The sequence below is a fragment of the Cherax quadricarinatus genome, chromosome 9 (assembly GCF_038502225.1).
Source record: "Cherax quadricarinatus isolate ZL_2023a chromosome 9, ASM3850222v1, whole genome shotgun sequence".
NCBI lineage: Eukaryota > Metazoa > Arthropoda > Malacostraca > Decapoda > Parastacidae > Cherax > Cherax quadricarinatus.
The window spans coordinates 53,189,371-53,210,866 of record NC_091300.1 but is presented as its reverse complement, the minus strand read 5'-3'; the positions used below and the strand labels follow the sequence as shown (position 1 = coordinate 53,210,866).

General features: G+C 41.2%; 1 protein-coding gene across 4 annotated transcripts in view; it reads left to right on the top strand.

The window, feature by feature from the left end:
• tefu (Serine/threonine-protein kinase tefu) overlaps positions 1-21,496 on the top strand; it is an 844,515-nt gene that overhangs the window by 624,971 nt on the left and 198,048 nt on the right. For 3 of the 4 annotated variants that reach the window (XM_070083426.1, XM_070083425.1, XM_070083428.1), the window contains exons 44-45: positions 4,547-4,717; positions 5,079-5,282. In XM_070083426.1, the coding sequence (XP_069939527.1) occupies positions 4,547-4,717; positions 5,079-5,282 (375 nt within the window). The remainder of the gene's footprint in view (positions 1-4,546; positions 4,718-5,078; positions 5,283-21,496) is intronic. The other variant, XM_070083427.1, reaches the window with a different exon arrangement.

Sequence of the window (21,496 nt, the reverse complement as noted above, 5' to 3'; positions counted from 1 at the left end):
TACCAGCATCACTACTCCACCCACCACTATCACTACTCCACCTTCCAGCATCACTACTACACCCACCACTATCACTACTCCACCCACCACCATCACTACTACACTCACCACTATCACTACTCCACCCACCAGCATCACTACTCCACCCACCAGCATCACTACTCCACCCACCATTATCACTACTCCACCCACCACCATCACTACCCCACCCACCACTATCATTACTACACCCACCACTATCACTACTCCACCCTCCACCATCACTACTCCACCCACCAGCATCACTACTCCACCCAACACTATCACTACTTCACTCGCCACTGTCACTACTCCACCCACCACCATCACTACTCCACCCACCACCATCACTACTCCACCCACCACCATCACTACTCCACCCACCACCATCACTACTACACCCACCACTATCACTACTCCTAACAGCATCACTACTTCACCCACCACTGTCACTACTCCACCCACCACCATCACTACTCCACCTACCACCATCACTACTACACCCACCACTATCACTACTCCACCTACCAGCATCACTACTCCACCCACCACTATCACTACTCCACCTTCCAGCATCACTACTACACCCACCACTATCACTACTCCACCCACCACCATCACTACTACACTCACCACTATCACTACTCCACCCACCAGCATCACTACTCCACCCACCAGCATCACTACTCCACCCACCATTATCACTACTCCACCCACCACCATCACTACCCCACCCACCACTATCATTACTACACCCACCACTATCACTACTCCACCCTCCACCATCACTACTCCACCCACCAGCATCACTACTCCACCCAACACTATCACTACTTCACCCACCACTGTCACTACTCCACCCACCACCATCACTACTCCACCCACCACCATCACTACTCCACCCACCACCATCACTACTCCACCCACCACCATCACTACTCCTCCCACCACTATTACTACTATGCCCACCACTATCACTACTCCACCCACCACTATCACTACTCCACCCACCACTATCACTACTCCACCCACCACCATCACTACTCCACCCACCACTATCACTACTCCACCTACCACTGTCACTACTCCACCCACCACTATCACTACTCCACCTACCAGCATCACTACTCCACCCACCACTATCACTACTCCACCTACCACCATCACTACTACACCCAGCACTATCACTACTCCACCTACCAGCATCACTACTCCACGCACCACTATCACTACTCCACCTACCAGCATCACTACTACACCCACCACTATCACTACTCCACCCACCACCATCACTACTACACTCACCACTATCACTACTCCACCCACCAGCATCACTACTCCACCCACCACCATCACTACTACACTCACCACTATCACTACTCCACCCACCACCATCACTACTACACTCACCACTATCACTACTACACCCACCACTATCACTACTCCACCTACCAGCATCCCTACTACACCCTCCACTATCACTACTCCACCCACCACCATCACTACTACACTCACCACTATCACTACTCCACCCACCAGCATCACTACTCCACCCACCAGCATCACTACTTCACCCACCATTATCACTACTCCACCCACCACCATCACTACCCCACCCACCACTATCATTACTACACCCACCACCATCACTACTCCACCCACCACTATCATTACTACACCCACCACTATCACTACTCTACCCACCACCATCACTACTCCACCCACCAGCATCACTACTCCACCCACCACTATCACTGCTTCACCCACCACCATCACTACTAAACCCTCCACTATCACTACTCTACCCACTATCACTACTCCACCCACCACTGTCACTACTCCACCCACCACTATCATTACTACACCCACCACTATCACTACTCTACCCACCACCATCACTACTCCACCCACCACTATCATTACTACACCCACCACTATCACTACTCTACCCACCACCATCACTACTCCACCCACCACTGTCACTACTCCACCCACCACCATCACTACTCCACCCACCACCATCACTACTAAACCCTCCACTATCACTACTCTACCCACTATCACTACTCCACCCACCACTGTCACTACTCCACCCACCACTATTACTACTACACCCACCACTATCACTACTCCACCCACCACTATCATTACTCCACCCACCACTATCACTACTCCACCCACCACCATCACTACTCCACCCACCACTATCACTACTCCACCTACCACTGTCACTGCTCCACCCACCACTATCACTACTCCACCCACCACCATCACTACTACACCCACCACCATCACTACTACACCCACCACTATCACTACTCCACCCTCCACCATCACTACTATACCCACAACTATCACTACTCCACCCACCACCATCACTACTCCACTCACCAGCATCACTACTCCACTCACCAGCATCACTACTCCACCTACCACTATCACTACTCTACCCACCAGCATCACTACTCCACCTACCACTATCACTACTCCACCCACCACCATCACTACTCCACCTACCACTATAAGTACTCCACCCACCAGCATCACTACTCCACCTACCACTTTCACTTCTCCACCCACCACCATCACTAATGCACCCACTATCACTATTACACCCACCAGCATCACTACTTCTCCTACCACTATCAATTCTCCACCCACCACCATCACTACTACACCCACCACTATCACTACTACACCCACCACCATCACTACTCCACCCACCACTATCACTACTCCACCTACCAGCATCACTACTCCACCCACCACTATCACTACTTCACCTACCACTATCACTACTCCACCTACCACTATCACTACTCCACCTACCACTATCACTACTCCACTCACCTTAACCCTTTCAGGGTCCAGAGACCAAATTTCAAAGTGTGCACCAGTGTCCAAGAATTTTCAAAAAATAATTTTGTTATTTTTTCTTATGAAATGATAGAGAATCTTTTTCTGAAGGTAATAAAACAAAAAGTACAAAATTTATTGGAAAACTGATGAAATTATGCTGTCGCGAATTTTGATGTGTCAACCATATTTAAGCTTCAGCGATTTTTGCTGAATTTGATTCCCATTTTAGGCCAATTACATTATTCCAGTCGACCAAATTCTTAGCTATTTCAGTAGTATTACTTCTATTCTATCGACTGAGCACAAGAAATTGCCAAGTCAACTGTTTCAACTACAAAATAAAGTGATCGGAATTTGGCAATTTGGCCAATTTAATGCAAAGTTCAAAATATTCCAATTTTAAAATAGGGTCCAGAATAAACAATGTAGGCTTTCCTGGCACTAAACTAACATTTCCTCTGTTCATTAGTTATGTTTTCAGGCTTTACAAATGAATTCCATTTTTATTTTTTTTATTCACATAATGAATTTTTATTCAAACCAAAAAATAGAAGATTTACTGTTATGCAATATTGTAATAATTGTATAAATAATATCACCACATTTGTGAACGTATATTAGACCCACCAGCTGGTGTGTATTAGACGTGTGAGGTCGTTTGTTTACTCTTGAGCATTGGCAAAAATTTAACATTTCCAGTACTTTGAGCTCAGTTTCAAGCCATTTCCATACAAAAGCCAATCAAAATCATCTCTATTTCTGTAATATGTCTTCTATTCTATCAAATGAGAGCAAGAAATTGCAAATACAACTATAAAAAACATACGAAAAGACACTGCAAAGTCACTGTTTTAATCGAAAATTACGGTCTGTTTTTTCTCATTATGCACTGTGTTGCAGGATTTCTTTTATGTGGTGCACACATACCACATAGATGTATTCCCTCATATCCAGGCCAAAATTTACTACTCACAGCTTATCAGAGTGAGCTGAGCTCATGATATAGATCTACAGCTTGGACCCTCAACGTAAAGCCGTTGATCTATGGTACGATCCCTCAAAAGGCTTTTTAATGTTTCTGGAAAAACTCTTGAGTGTTGAAATGGAGGTTACCTCTTCCCCTTATTTATACGAGAACCAAACAAGGGACGAGGTGCCTCACTACAATCTGGGATTAGTGTGGGAGTATTATCCTTCCAGTTATGTCTTTAAAAAGCATTTGGGATGCGATGAAGTACCTGACATTCCTCTGGGTACAAAGTTGCATTTGACTTCAGATACACCACCATCTAATTGCAGTGTATCTGAAGCTCGCTCGTAACTCAGATTTTGGCTTGCAACTCAAAGCAAAATATTGACCTAGCGCCGGCTCATAACTCTGAAAACTCGTACGCTGGGGCACTCGTTAGTCAAGGTACCACTTTATAGTGTAAGCATGCCTCTAGTAAGACAGTGATGGAGTGAAAGGTGTTGAAAGAGTTTCTTCTTTTTTGTGCCACTCTGCCTTGGTAGGAAACGGCCAGTGTGTTAATAAAAATAATATAACAGATTATAGTCAGATAGTTCTTTTGCCGAAAGTAAAGAATTGATTACTAAATGACTCTGATAGTGCTCTGTAAATCACGTAAAAGCTTTATTGTAATGTATTAATATTAATTTTCTTTTTCAGTTTAGCACAAATGTCCAGAATTTAAAGGACCTGTGGACCTCAACAAGGACTTTGACAAATGTTGAACATAAATACAAAGAATGTATTTTAGCTGCTAGAATATGTGCTCTTCAGACTCTAGCAGCAGTGCATGAGGACGATCAAGTGACCAGGATACTTCACACAGTGCTGGTATGTTTTCCTTCACTTATACTTCCTTCGTCTTTATCAAACTCTCACGAAATATACACGTGTCAAATGTGTTATTAGTTTTGTCAGATTCTACATATTGTGTGTGTGTTCTTCATTGACCAAGAGTGTGTTGTTATGTTGTGTATGTATCCTCAGTTGACCAAGAGTGTGTTGTTATGTTGTGTATGTATCCTCAGTTGACCAAGAGTGTGTTGTTATGTTGTGTATGTATCCTCAGTTGACCAAGAGTGTGTTGTTATGTTGTGTATGTATCCTCAGTTGACCAAGAGTGTGTTGTTATGTTGTGTATGTATCCTCAGTTGACCAAGAGTGTGTTGTTATGTTGTGTATGTATCCTCAGTTGACCAAGAGTGTGTTGTCACGGGAAAGCAAGATGGGAAGTTGCTGGGGAAGTGAATCTGCCCTACTCTGTGCTGCAAGACTGAAGCTTCCCCAACACCTGGGATGGTTGACCTGCCTGGAACAAGCACAGGTGGCCAAGCATCAAGCCAACATACAACATGCTTCAGATATTCTTAATTCCCTCATAGAGGAACTGCAGGCGGTAAGAGTTTATGAACATTGTAAAGATTTTGTAAGTCAGTTAAGATTAGTAATGCTGAACTAGTTGTGTTAGAGTACAATAATGACAAAAATGCATGATGCACTTTAATGTTGCATCTCTGTACAGTGTATGAATATAGTAGTTGCTGTGTAACACTCAGCACCACATAAAGGCAACTTAATTATTCACAAAGAAACAAGTATGCTTAACTAACAAAAGTTAGTAAGAATGAACTACAAACATTTATCATTGTTGTTTCCATACAACAACAACAACAACCAGAGATCATCATCATGTGGCAGTCATTGCTCTTTACCCATTTATCACTTGGCAGTCATTGCCAAACATTTTATTCGTGTGGAAGTCATCATTCTGAGCACATTATTTATCATTTGGCAGTTATCATTCTCAGCTCATTCATCATATGACAGTCATCATTCTCAGCTCATTATTCATCATACACAGCAACCCCTACACAAAAAACCTCTATTGTGTGTTTCAAGCATCAGTCTGAAAACCCTCTCCAAAATCTTGGGCTCTTGAAAACTGTCCAAAACTAGAAATATAATCTAAAGTAAAAACATGATGAGCCTGACATCCAGCCTGCAGACACTTCCACTATAATAAATGTTTTCTTCTCAAGTATAGGAACAATATGCTACAAAATCCCAACTTCAATTGCTCAGGCAAGTGACTACCTTACTGGAAATTTCCTAAATTCTTTATCTAGCTCAACTAATCCCACCGATGTCACACTTATAATAAATTTGCTGAAAAATAAGACAGGAATCCTAATTAATTTACTGCCAATAATGTACAAAAAAGTAGCCCATGTGCTGTCACCCAGTATTACAACTTTGTTAAACAAATAATTAGAAACTGAAACTTTCTCAGTGATGCTTTTAGTATCTTGGGTTACCCTGATACACAAAAAAGGTGAGCCAACTCAGGTAAATAACTATAGGTCAGTATCCAATTTTCCATTACTATACTATCTCAAATCTTCAAAAAAATAATTCATAAAGAAATTTACTCCTTCCTAGTGTCTCACAATATACTCAGCCCCTGCCAGTTTGGTTTTAGGCCCCAAAAATGGAAATGATGCAGTTATAAAAATGCTTGAACTGCTTTATGCAGCTTTTGAAAAAACAAAAATAATATCCTCTGGGCCTCTTCAAAGACTTGCAGAAAGTTTTTGATACAGTGGACCACAATAATCCTAGGGCCAATGGACCACAATAATATAGTGGTAATACTCTTTCATACCTGAAATCTTATCTTAGCAACAGACACCGGTGTGTCTCCATTAATGACATAACCTGGGACATTTAAGGAGTTTTCATGTCCTTCTTAAAACAAGATGGAAAAAGAGTTTCATATGCCACTTATAATGCTTGCGAACGCAATCAGCAAACCCAGTTTGTATGTCACATTTATCCACTAAACACATATTGAGTGTGTAGTCCATCACAGTCGCACGTTTGACAGTAGCTTCATTGGTCTCTCTCTTTTCTGCCTGCCACTGTCTTGTCATTTTGTTTAGGTGAATTGATGTCAACAGTGTGATATCTCATTTGTCATGCCACCAAAATGCCATGATGTCATTGGCAGCTAACACCTGCACCTCACCTCTACGAGTGCCTGCGTTGAGCTTAGACATATACTTATGATTTGCACACATTGTACCACACACGTGTCATGTTTGCTCGCAAGAAATCATTGAGTAAAAAGCTTGTGTACCAGTTATCAGTATATAATGTATGCCTCTTACTGCATCACCTGAGATACCCAATAACTTCCTGGTATTTTTCAATGTTTTACTTCCAGTGTATGCAATTTTATCCAATACAAGACCAATGTAGCAGTCACAAAGCACAAACAACTTAATACCAAAGTGTTTCCTCTTGCTTGATATATACTGCTTGAACCACAATCTGCCTTAGAACAAAATCAAAGACTCATCAGTAACAAGCTTCCTGAAGGGATAATAATATATACTGATCTTTTGTTTCAGATACATAAACACATTCATAATTTTGTATAACCTGTTGTTTCTGTCAGACCTGGTTTTGTCTGAGAAGTGTAACATACATATCAGTAGGATAAATCAGTTCATTGCCATAATGTCACTGAAGGCCAGGGTTGAAATCAGGCAGTCTGTCAACCAGTATGACTTGATATTGTGCTTATAGACATGTGGCATAAACATTATTGTAGCGAGAAACAGATACTTCTCAGCCACAGTTATCTCTCTCCACTGGTGTAGTCGTGATTTTGGTGAAACAAGTGTGTTTTCCATGGTGTAATCAAAGTATGTGTTACTTTCCCTGACAGTAATTTCCATCAGGGGTTGAATAACCCTTTCAGGGTCCGTCCCGTAGATCTGCGGCTTTACGTTGAGTGTCCAAACCGTAGATTACTCCAAAATTCTAGCACTGTCAAATTTAGCGCGAAAGCTCTCATAGGCCTACATGTGAGAGAACGGGTCTGAGTGGTGGGTGTGCGCCACAAACAAAAAATCTAGGCGCCCGCATAGCATTGTGGGAATGCCGGCTCAGTTACCCTTGTTCACCATGCCTCGTCCCAAGTCAGCTCTCACTCCACGGAAAATTGGGACTCTCCTCTTCCTGTCTGATAGTTCTGACACTGATGGAAGTGGAAATGAAGACGAATTCTTTGGCTTTGATCAGTTAGTGACTGAAAGGAATGACCAGGATATCGATAATAGTGCAGAAAACCCTGACAATCCTCAACCTTCTACCTCTGGTGTGGGCACTCCTCAGTCACGGTCAGTTGTACCTCAATGCAAGAGAAAACTATTATTTTCGCGTGGCCAGGCCTCTGACTTCAATAATGATGATGATAGTGACGTGGATTGTGATTTTATTGCTCTTGACGATCATTCGAGTAGTGATAGTGAGGAATCATATTCACCAGTGAAGCGTCAGTATGTACGCCGCCGCATGCGCTCAGGTAGTGTACCCTATGCTGTGCCCAGGGGATGGAGTACATCCCGGAGTACATCCTGGAGTACATCCCGTGGCCCTACACCAGGTTTAGATAGTGATAGTGAGGATGATGTGGCTACACTTGGCATGGATAGACCACAGGCATCAGCAGATGGTGGTACTGGTGATGGTAGTGGCACCGCCATGTGTGACTCACCAGCCCAGGCTGGGACCCACACTGCTGACTCCTCAGTTCAAGGACAAAGCGGAGCGTCAGCCACCAGCCCACCACAACCACAACCACCCGCACAATCAGCCTATGATGTCCAGTATCCACCAGCAAACCGTATCTGGGATTGGCAGCAAAATCCTAATTTTGTTCCCAAGCCCCACCACTTTGATGACTCTCAAAGTGGAATTCTACCTACTTGTCCCCTTGGAACCACAGCCAATGAACTGGAATTCTTTGAATTATTCTTTGACCAGCCATTGATGGAAACTATTGCCAGGGAAAATAATAAGTATTTTGAGTACACCATGGCAAATACGATCATATCACCACAGTCAAGACTACACCGTTGGAAAGAGACGACTGTTGCAGAAATGTATTTGCTTTTTGCAACAATAATGCTTATGCCTCATGTCTATAAGCATAATATAAAAGTATACTGGTCCACAGATCGGCTAATTTCTACCCCGGTCTTAAGTGAAATCATCCCAGTGAACAGGTTTGTCTTACTGTTATGTATGTTGCACTTCTCTGACAAAACCAGGCCTGACAGAAGTGACAGGTTATACAAGATTAGAAATGTTTTTATATATCTCAAACAAAAGTTCAGCATATACTTTTATCCATTCAAGAATCTTGTAATTGACGAGTCTTTGATTTTGTTCAAAGGTAGACTGTCATTCAAGCAGTATATACCGAGCAAGAGGAAACGTTTTGGTATAAAACTGTTTGTACTCTGTGACTGTGACAGTGGCCTGGTGTTGGATATTGTTGTATACACGGGAAGTAAAACATTGAAAGATACCAAGACGTTATTGGATATCTCAGGTGATGTAGTGAGAAACATGATGGCACCTTATCTTGGTAAGGGGCATACATTATATACTGATAACTGGTACACAAGCCCATTACTTAGTGATTTCTTGCGAGTGAACAAGACAGATGTGTGTGGCGCAGTGCGTTCTAATCGTAAACATATGCCCAGGCTGAACGCAGGTGCTCGTGGTGATGACGTGCAGGTGTTTACTGCCAATGACATCATGGCATTACGGTGGCATGACAAACGAGATATCATATTGTTGACAACCATTCACCGTAATGAAATGCAAGACAGTGGCAAAGTTGATCGAGTGACTAATGAACGTATTCGAAAACCAGTGACAGTGATTGATTATATGCAAAACATGCGCTTGGTTGACAAATGTGACATGCAGATTGGTTTTGTTGACTGTGTTCGTAAGAGTTACAAGTGGTACATGAAACTTTTCTTCCATCTCATGGACATTTCAATGCTCAATGCATATAATATGTACCAAGTGAAGACTGGCAACAGACCACCGTATGGTGAATTTTGTTTGTCTGTTGTCAGACAACTCATAATGAAGTACCAGGTAAGAACACCTGCTATACAACAAGGTCCTCGAATTCCTCAGGATATACCCAAGCATTTGAGGAGGGAAGGTGATCATTTCATAATACAGCTTCCTTCAACTCAGAAGAAATTCGCTCAGAAGAGATGCATCGTCCGTGCACAAACAAAACGACGGCAACAAAGACGCAAAGACACTCGGTTTATGTGTGAGGAATGTAAGGTGCCTCTGTGCATGGTGCCTTGTTTCAAGGAGTTCCACAAGCTCCAGCAGTTCTAAAAACATGTCCAGTGATTGTAAATATGTAAATATATGATAGAACATTAGTATTATACAATATTTGTGCATGTTTATTGTAATAAACAACAGTGGTAAACAATAATATGATAATAACTTTAGTGCGGTTATTGTGTTCAATACAGTGAGTTTATATATATACATTATATACAGTATTGGTCTCTCAGGCCCCAAATGTTAGTAGGAAAAGAAAAAAATTGGAAAAGAAAAGAAAAAACTACAAAAATCGCAAAATAAAGTAATGCGCATATGTGGAATTTGTCGATGTTGCCGCCACCACATCATTTTGGACAAACTCCTCGGCACTGTATCTCGGTAAGTACTGATCAGAAATTTTTTTTTTGTCTTATTACCTTCACAAAAATATGCTCTTTAATTCTGTAAGAAAAAATAATTTTTTTTTTTTTTTTTTTTCAAAATTTATGGACACTGGAGCACCACTTCAGATTTTGGCCTTGGACCCTGAAGGGATTAAAAAACAGTTCAAAGCATTCCACTTCAGTGGCATTATTCCCAAGTGTACAAGATGGCCAGATTCCACTTTGAGTGTCATCAGAGTAGTGGGGATTGGGAACAAAATCGGCACCCCTGCTGTCAATCCCACATGCTCTCTGCTGGTGGGTACTAGATATTGATAGGTGGTTGTGGTTGTCCAAGTTGTTGTGGTATGTGGGTGGTTGAGGCTGGCCTTGGTTTTGTATCTGCTGAGTCAGCAGCGTGGCTCCCAACCTGGGGTACTGCTGGTGCTGCATGACACATGGCACCACCACCACCACCTACTGCTGTATGTATATTATCCCTCCCAGTTGTAACAGTATCATCATTTTCACTGTCTGTCCCTGGTGTAGGGCCATGGGATGTACTCCTTCCCCTTGGAATAGCATATAGCACACTACCAGACCACATGTGGTGTAGTATAAATCAACTCTTCAATGATGAATATTCCTCTTAAGTATTGCTACTGGAATGGTCATAGAGAGATGGGAAATCACAGTCGATATCACTGTTATTACCATTGCTCACATCTAAGTCCTGGCTGCTGGAAAATATGAGTTTACACTTATGCCATGGTACAACTGAATAGGAATGAGGCGGATCAGTCACAGAGGTGGGTGTTTGAGGGTCATCAGGGTTTTCAGCACTATTTTGAGTATCTTGAGTATTGCTTTCAGCCACAAACTAAACAAGACCATAAAATTCATCTTCATTACCACTCTCATTTATGTTAGAACTATTACTTGGGAAGAGAGGATTCCCAGTTTGCCAGGAATGAGGTTTCTCTGAAATGGTGTTCCCACAATGTACTGCAGACTTCCCAGTTTTTTTTGTATACTGTGTACACTGGCCACACAGACCCATTCTTTCATATGTAGGCCTACCAGCTTTCTCCCGCCAAATTTGAAGCTGCTAGAATTTTGGTGTAGTACTACGGGACTGACCTGGGCTTCGAAGCCATAGTACTATGGGACCCACTCTGAAAGGGGTTAAATATTGGGGATATGATATGCGTACGATGGTATGACTGTTGTGGGTCACCTCCTGGGAAAGAAGATTAACCCTTTCAGGGTCCGTGCCATAGATCTACGGCTTTATGTTGAGGGTCCAAACCGTAGATCTGCTCAGGTCACTCTGATAAGCTGTGAGCTGTAAATTTGGGCCTAGATATGAGACAATACATCTATATATTATGTGTGCACCACATAAAACAAATCTTGCAGCACACAGTGCATAATGAGAGGAAAAAACTGAGACCGTAATTTTCCATTAAAACAGCGACTTTGCAGTGTTTTTTTGTATGTTTTTTATAGTTGTATTTGTGATTTCTTGGCCTCATGTAATGTAACATATATTACAGAAATAGAGAAGATTTTGATTGGATTTAATACTGAAAATGGCTTGAAACTGAGTTCAAAGTAGCGGAAAGGTTAAATTTTTGCCAATGTTCAAGAGTAAACAAATGACCTCACACGTCTAATACACACCAGCTGGTGGGTCTAATATACGTTCACAAATGTGGTGATATTATTTATACAATTATTACAATATTGCATAACAGTAAATCTTCTATTTTTTGGTTTTAATAAAAATTCATTATGTGAATAAAAAATCAAAACAGAATTCATTTGTAAAGCCTGAAAACATAACTAATGAACAGAGGAAATGTTAGTTCAGTGCCAGGAAAGCCTGCATTGTTTATTCTGGACCCTATTTTGAAATTGGAATATTTTGAACTTTGCATTAAATTGGCCAAATTACCAATTTCCGATCACTTTATTTTGTAGTTGAAACAGTTTACTTGGCAATTTCTTGTGCTCAGTCGATAGAATAGAAGTAATACTAGTGAAAATAGCTAAGAATTTGGTCAACTGGAATAATGTAATAGGCCTAAAATGGGAGACAAAGTCGGCAAAATCGCCGATTCGTAAATATTGCTGACATATCAAAATTTGCAAGAGCATAATTTTGTCAGTTTTCCATTAAATTTCGTACTTTTTGTTTTATTGCCTTCAGAAAAAGATTTCTATCATTTCATAAGAAAACATAACAAAATTATTTTTTGAAAATTCTTGGACACTGGTGCACACTTTGAAATTTGGCCTCTGGACCCTGAAAGGGTTAACTTAAATTTCCTAGATGCAACTTTGTTGCATCATATGGTAGTGGAAATAAAGATTTTTGTAATAAATGATAGTTATGCCTGGCAAGACTGCTGGGTGCATACACTCACAACTCCCTTGTGTTGAAGTTCATAGGTGTAAACCTAAAGCATTAACACATGTACACATTATTATTATTATTTTTAACACGTCGGCCGTTTCTCACTGAAGCCGGGTGACCCAAAAATAAAGAAAAACCCAAAAAGAAAGAAAAAGCTTTCATCATCTTCCAACACTTTCACCATCACTGTGAAGACTTACTCAGCCCTGTAACAACTTCAGACAGTATTACCAAGGCTGGCTCCTCCTCAGGAAAATTAATGAATAGAAAAAGAAATAATAACAGACAAACATAAACACTCTATTATATAGAAAATATAAAATATAAAACACTTAAGTATGAAATATTAATCCTACATTAAAGAAAATGAAAAATGAAAAATATAAATGATAACTGAGTTCAACGCTAATATAAAACTTGGGTGTCTGGTGTTGGTGACAATGCTTGTTGAAATCGTAGCCGTTGCCGATGATGGGGGGGGGGATTGCAGGTGTTGGTTACAACCCACTGGCTACTTCTTCACAGTATAGCCTTGAGTATTCTATCCCAATGACAGGAAAGCAGGTTCTTTACTGCTGCAATGATGAGGGGTTACGTCCTGCAATTTCATAATTTCATACAGGTGCACAGGTAATTAAATCCAAAAAGGGGAAGTCTCAGGACGTTAGTCCATCTCCATCAATTCTACTCGTTGATTGGCAGGTGACCCCCTCTGTCATCCAAGCTGGAAAGATAGACAGGTTACCCACTGCTTAAGAAATCACTCTCCATGATAAGTACAATACCTAAAAGATGTGGTGATTATTACAACAGTCAACTTAGAGCAAGACTGAAAGGACTAAGTTTATTATTGGTCAAAAGTGAAGCTTTCAAACAATAAATCCACTAGAATACAAGGCAGGCATGTACTTACAGTAGTGCTGGGAGCTGTGAGTCTAGTGATTACTGTTTGGACCGGAGCCCCACACATCACCTTTCGGGGGGGGGGGTTAAGAAGGAGCGGGAGCTAGACTGACCCTACCTTAACAAGCAGCCGGCAATGAAACTATTGTTACTATATACTCCCTTGCTACTCCTATCTATTGAACTTTTCCCTCACACTCCCCCATACCAAGACTTGTAGTCAAGGAGTATAAGAAGAATAGGCGAGGAAAAAGTTCTAACATGTGGAAGTTGCGTAAGGCAACAAATCTTATACTGACTGTCACGACTTAACCAGTCAGAGAGGTAATTGAATGAACCATTGATATACACAATATGAAACTTAAAAGCCTGGAGTGCCAATGTCCACCTCAAGAGGCGACTGTTGGTTCCCTTAAAAGTTTCTAGGTATATCAAAGGTTTGTGGTCCGTTTCTAAAATGAATTCTTTTCCCAGCATATAAAATTTGAGTTTGGAGATACCCCACACAAGGGCTAAACATTCCTTTTCTATTGTGGAGTATCTCGTTTCTGCGGGAAGGAGTTTCCGGCTTAGGAAGCATACAGGGAAGGGAGTACCATCATGGTATTGTAGTAACACTGCACCTAAGCCAGTATTGGAGGCATCAGTTCTTAAACAAAATGTTTTATTAATATCTGGAATCTTAAGTATAGGGTCTTTCGAAAAGATACTTTTAATCTCATTAAACTTTTCCCGAGCTACGTCGGAAAGTTCAAAAGGTTCCTTCACAGACTTTTTAAGGAAGTCGGATAAGATACCTGTAAGATCAGTAAGGTTCGGGATAAACCGTGCATAAAAATTTACAGAACCAAGAAAGCTACGCATGAGCTTCTTGGTTTTGGGGAATTTAAATTCTAATAAAGCTTTGATCTTACTGGGGAGAGGCTGCAGAGAGTTATTAGAAAGTATCAGTCCAAGATATCTAATCTTGTTATACCCAAGGAAGCATTTCTTCGGCTTGGCAGTGAGGCCATGTGAGCGTAACCTACGCAAAACTGATGTTAATGTTTGGATATGTTCGCCCCACGTGGATGTCATTACGTAAATGTTATCAAAATAAACTGAAACATTTGGCATATTACCCAAGACCTTTCTCATCAGTCTCACATAGGTAGCACAGGCAGTTACCAAACCGAAGGGCATAGTTCTATATTGCATCAGTTCTTGGTGTGTAGGAAAAGCAGTGTACTGCTTAGAAGAAGGATCTAGCATTACTTGATGATATGCCTGCGCAATATCAATCTCTGAAAAGAAGGAAGAGTCATAAAATTTGTGTAGAACGCTATCTATTAAGGGCATAGGCTCAGCATCTCACCGAGTTATAGCATTAAGGCCTCTGAAGTCAATAGCAAGTCTATATAAATTATCCTCCTTCTTAACCATGACTACTGGTGAACAATATGAAGATACTGAAGGTTCAATGATCTTTAGTTTTAATAATTTGTCTACCTCTCGGTCAAATGCATCCCTAAATTGAACTGGAACTGGGTATAATTTTCGTTTGATAGGATTGTCCGTCACTAAGTCAATCTTATGGACTACCGTGGAGGTAACACCTGGAATATCAGTAAAGACGTCTGAAAAGTTACTCACACATTGAAGTAGTTCATGTCTCTTATGGTCATCCAAAGATTCATTAATATTAATGTTGGTTGTGTCTGAGTGGTCAAGAGTCACCAAGTCATGTAGTTCTTCATCATAGTCTAAGTTAGAGTTGTCAATTACGCACACCTTACATTCTTCAGTTATCATATCAAGTTCGTGTGGAAAAACTAAGTCAAAGTTATTAAGGCAGTTAACCGAATTTCTTTGGTAATATTTCTTAAGGATGTTGATATGATAAAGCTTAGGTTTCCCCTTGACTTCTATGAGGTAGTCAACTTCCCCACAAATTTTTAATACTTTATATGGACCTTTCCATGCTACTAATAATTTATTTGACTTGATAGGCAAAAGTACAAGAACTTCATCCCCTACTTTAAAACTTCTCCTCTGACTTTTGGAATTAAAATAGGTTTTGTACTGGTCCATTGACAAGCTTAGGTTTTTCGAAACTATGTCAGAGGTCTCCAAGTTTGGATCTAAGGTCAAGGAGAAACTGGTAAGAAGACTGAACCTCAGCACTCACCTCCTCATTAGTCCATAAGTCATGAAGGATGGACAATGGGCTTCTGGCCTGTCTACCATAGAGAAGTTCAAAAGGTGAAAACCCCAAAGAGTCACTGGGAACTTCCCTCATGGCAAACAAAGCACAGGGTAGGTAACGATGCCACTCCTTAGGTTTAAGGGAGCAAAGTTTCCTTAAAATGGACTTGAGAATCGAATGCTGGCGCTCAATCCTCCCATTACAGCTGGGATGATAGGGTGTGGTGAAGAGAGGCTTCACTCCCAGAAGTTGGTATAGATGTTGCATTAAGTCAGATGTGAATTGTGTCCCACGGTCAGACAAAATTTCTCTAGGGATGCCCACTCTGGAGAAGATGGACAAAAGGGCTTCAGCCACCTCTGTAGTAGTTATGGTCTTTAAGGGCACGGCTTCAGGGAAACTCGAAGCATAATCAACTAATGTTAATATATATCTATGACCCCCAGATGAAAGTGGTGATAAAGGACCAACGATGTCAATAGCTACTCTTTCAAACGGTACTGTAAAGATAGGCATTTTGACCATAGGTACTCGCCTGGTACCTCGGGAGGATGACAGTTGGCAAACTTTACACGATCTACAATAGGTAGTGACATCTGAGGACATGTTTGGCCAAAAATAGGTTTCCCTAATTTTATTTAAGGTTTTACGATGCGAGAAATGTCCGGCCACTGGCAGGTCATGAGCCATTTTAAGAACAGTCTCTCTGCATTGACTTGGAACAACTAAGATGGAATAGTCCTTCTCATCTGAATTTAATTTGAATACTGACTTGTACAAGATACCTTTTATATATTCAAATTTATATGAAAAGTTTTTCCTTTGGATAACTTGATTTTGTTTAGCGGCATTATGGCAATTCTGAAGAGAAGGGCAATTACGTTGTAAATTGGCAAAGGAGTCCTTCGATATATCTAAAGGCTTGAAGTCAGGGAAAACCAAAGGATGGATAGTAGGAGAAGCCTGGGCTTTGGTCTGAGCCCTAGTCAAGACATTTATGGTATCGGAGGTGATATCTTCACTTTCATCTAACAAGTGAACCGGTGATCCTACTACCTCGCTTTCGAGAGTATCATCACTGGTTTTTAATCCCACATGAATCTCACGAGACATTGTGTCATCTGAACTTTCATCACCTTTGGTGATGAAAGGTCAACCTCAGAAGGAAGAATGGCACCTTTTACATTACCTATTAGTACGGAGCAAGAAGTGATGGGAGCTAGTACGGCTTCAGACCAACCTGTGAACCATTTAGACCTAATGTAACAACGGATGGTAGGAAAAGTGTCTGTACGGCCCAAGTAGTCTGAAAGTATAGCAGAGGAATGAGTTTCTTTAAGGTTAGGGAACAGCATATCAGAAATGACTATACAGTGGACCCCCGCATAAAGATGGCATCACATAGCGATTAATCCGCATACCGCTTGCTTTAATCGCAAAAATTTTGCCGCGCATACCGATTAAAAACCCGCTCACCGATTTTCGTCCGAGACGCGTCCAATGTGCGCCCTCAGCCAGCCTCACATGTGCCGCCCGTGCCATTGTTTACCAGCCAGCCTCCGCGGTAACATCCAAGCATACACTCAGAATATTTTGTATTATTACAGTGTTTTCGGTGCTGTTTCTGGAAAATAAGTGACCATGGGCCCCAAGAAAGCTTCTAGTGCCAACCGTACACCAATAAGGGTGAGAATTCCAATAGAAATGAAGAAAGAGATCATTGATAAGTATGAAAGTGGAGTGCGTATCGCCGACCTAGTCAAGTTGTACAAGAAACCCCAATCAACCATCGCTACTATTGTGGGCACCAGAAAGACAATCAAGGAAGCTGTTCTTGCCAAAGGTTTAACTGTGTTTTCGAAACAAAGATCGCAAGTGATGGAAGATGTTGAGAGACTCTTATTGGTGTGGATAAATGAAAAACAGCTAGCAGGAGATAGCGTCTCTCAAGCGATCATATGTGAAAAGGCTAGGAAGTTGCATGAGGATTTAATTAAAAAAATGCCTGCAACTAGTGATGATGTGAGTGAATTTAAGGCCAGCAAAGGTTGGTTTGAGAGATTTAAGAAGCGTAGTGGCATCCATAGTGTGATAAGGCATGGTGAGGCTGCCAGTTCGGACCACAAAGCGGCTGAAAAATATGTGCAGGAATTCAAGGAGTACATAGACAGTGAAGGACTGAAACCTGAACAAGTGTTTAATTGTGATGAAACAGGCCTGTTCTGGAAGAAAATGCCAAGCAGGACCTACATTACTCAGGAGGAAAAGGCACTCCCAGGACATAAGCCTATGAAAGACAGGCTTACTTTGTTGATGTGTGCCAATGCTAGTGGTGATTGCAAAGTTAAGCCTTTATTAGTGTATCACTCTGAAACTCCCAGACCGTTCAGGCAAAAGAATGTCCTCAAGGATAATTTGTGTGTGCTGTGGAGGGCAAACAGTAAGGCATGGGTCACTAGGGACTTTTTCTATAACTGGTTACACCATGCATTTGCCCCCAATGTGAAAGATTACCTAACTGAAAAGAAATTAGAACTTAAGTGCCTCCTGGTGTTAGACAATGCCCCTGGTCATCCTACAGACGTGGCAGAGCGACTTTATGGGGACATGAGCTTCATTAAGGTGAAGTTTTTGCCTCCTAATACCACTCCTCTCCTGCAGCCCATGGACCAGCAGGTTATTGCAAACTTCAAAAAACTGTACACAAAAGCTCTGTTTGAAAGGTGCTTTGTAGTGACCTCAGAAACTCAACTGACTCTAAGAGAGTTTTGGAGAGAGCACTTTAATATCCTCAATTGTGTAAACCTTATAGGTAAGGCTTGGGAGGGAGTGACTAAGAAGACCTTGAACTCTGCTTGGAAGAAACTGTGGCCAGAATGTGTAGACAAAAGGGATTTTGAAGGGTTTGAGGCTAACCCTGAGAGGATTATGCCTCTTGAGGAATCCATTGTGGCATTGGGAAAGTCCTTGGGGTTGGAGGTTAGTGGGGAGGATGTGGAAGAGTTGGTGGAGGAGGACAATGAAGAACTAACCACTGATGAGCTGATAGATCAACTTCAACAGCAAGAGGCCGGACCTGAGGAAACTGGTTCAGAGGAGGGGAGAGAGAAATTGAAGAAGTTGCCTACTACAAAGATTAAGGAAATCTGTGCAAAGTGGCTTGAAGTGCAAACCTTCATGGATGAAAATCACCCTCACACAGCTATTGCAAGCCGTGCTGGTAATTATTACCTGGAGTTTACCTGGAGAGAGTTCCGGGGGTCAACGCCCCCGCGGCCCGGTCTGAGACCAGGCCTCCTGGTGGATCAGAGCCTGATCAACCAGGCTGTTGCTGCTGGCTGCATGCAAACCAACATACGAGCCACAGCCCGGCTGATCCGGAACTGACTTTAGGTGCTTGTCCAGTGCCAGCTTGAAGACTGCCAGAAACACTTTAGGGAAGTCATAAAGGAACGAGAGGTACAGGCCACTATGGACAGATATGTTGTGCGAAAGAAGTCCAGTGACTCTGAAGCTGGTCCTAGTGGCATTAAAAGAAGAAGGGAAGTAACCCCAGAAAAGGACTTGCCACCTCAAGTCTTAATGGAAGGGGATTCCCCTTCTAAACACTAACACTCTCTCTCCCCTCCTCCCATCCCATCAATCATCACCAGATCTTCAATAAAAGTAAGTGTCATGTAAGTGTGCATGCCTTTTTCAGTTTGTGTGTATTAAAATTAACATTTCATGTGGTAAAAAATTTTTTTTTTCATACTTTTGGGTGTCTTGCACGGATTAATTTTATTTCCATTATTTCTTATGGGGAAAATTCATTCACATACCGATTATTTCGCATAACAATTACCCCTCTTGCACGGATTAAAATCATTATGCGGGGGTCCACTGTACATGTGCATCCAGTGTCTCGTAAAATGGTAGATACATTAAGTCCATTAACTGTTCCTGAACAGAAGGGTGCTTGGTCATTACAGTCTTTAACCCTTTCAGGGTCCAAGGCCAAAATCTGAAGTGGTGCCCCAGTGTCCAAGAATTTTCAAAAAAAAAAATTGTTATTTTTTCTTATGAAATGGTAGAGAATCTTTTTGTGAATGTAATAAAACAAAAAGTACGAAATTTGATGGAAAATTGACGAAATTATGCTCTCGTGAATTTTGATGTGTCAGCGATATTTACGAATCTGCGATTTTGCCGACTTTGACTCCTATTTTAGGCCAATTACATTATTCCAGTAGACCAAATTCTCAGCTATTTCACTAGCATTTCTTCTATTCTATTGATTGAGCACAAGAAATCGCCAAGTCAACTGTTTCAACTACAAAATAGAGTGACCGGAAATTGGTAATTTGGCCAATTTAACACAGTTCAAAATATTCCAATTTCAAAATAGGGTCCAGAATAAACAATGTAGGTATTCCTGGCACTAAACTAACATTTCCTCTGTTTATTAGTTATGTTTTGAGGCTTTACAAATAAATTCCATTTTGATTTTTTATTCACATAATGAATTTTTATTCACACCAAAAAATAGAAGATTTACTGTTATGCAATATTGTAATAATTGTATAAATATCATCACCACATTTGTGAATGTATATTAGACCCACCAGCTGGCGTGTATTAGACATGTGAGGTCGTTTGTTTACTCTTGAACATCGGCAAAAATTTAACATTTCTGCCACTTTGAGCTCAATTTCAAGCCATTTCCAGTGCTAACACCAATAAAAATTATCTCTATTTCTGTAATATGTCTTCCATTCTATCAAATGAGACCAAGAAATCACAAATACAACTGTAAAAAAACATACGAAAAAACACTGCAAAGTCGCTGTTTTAATCGAAAATCATGGTCTCAGTTTTTTTTCTCTCATTATACACAGTGTGCTGCAGGGTTTGTTTTATGTGGTGCACACATACCACATAGATGTATTCTCTCATATCTAGGCCCAAATTTACCACTCACAGTTTATCAGAGTGAGCTGAGCTCATGACGTAGATCTACGGGACAGACCCTGAAAGGGTTAAAACATCTTCGAACTTTTTGGACCTTCTTAGAAGGACAATCTGGACGTTTATGTCCCTTAACACCACACAAATGACAAACAGGAATAAACGAAGTCATTTTACTTCCCACTAGAGGCTTTGATTTCTTAAGGTCTAATGAACCCTTGCCCTTAGGGTTCAATCCCTTTAGGTCTTTATAGGAATTGTGAGCCTCAGCATACAGTCAGCAGCCTCAGCAACTTCCTCAGCTTTAATCAGGTTACGTTCTCTAATGAATGTTCGTATCTGGTGAGGAAGAGCTGTCAGGAACTGGTCAGCAACCATGAAGTCTCTAAGAGATTCATAACTGTGATCAATTCCTGAACTCTCTATCCAAAAGTCGAACAAACAAAAGAGTGTTACCTGTAACTGCTGAAAGTTCTGGCCAGGCTGTAAGGTGGCATACCTGAAATCTTTCCTGTAAGAATTAGTGGTTTTTTGATATGCTTTAACCCTTTGACTGTTTCCGACGTATAAATACGTCTTACGAGCCAATGTTTCTGACGTATTTATACGCATAAATT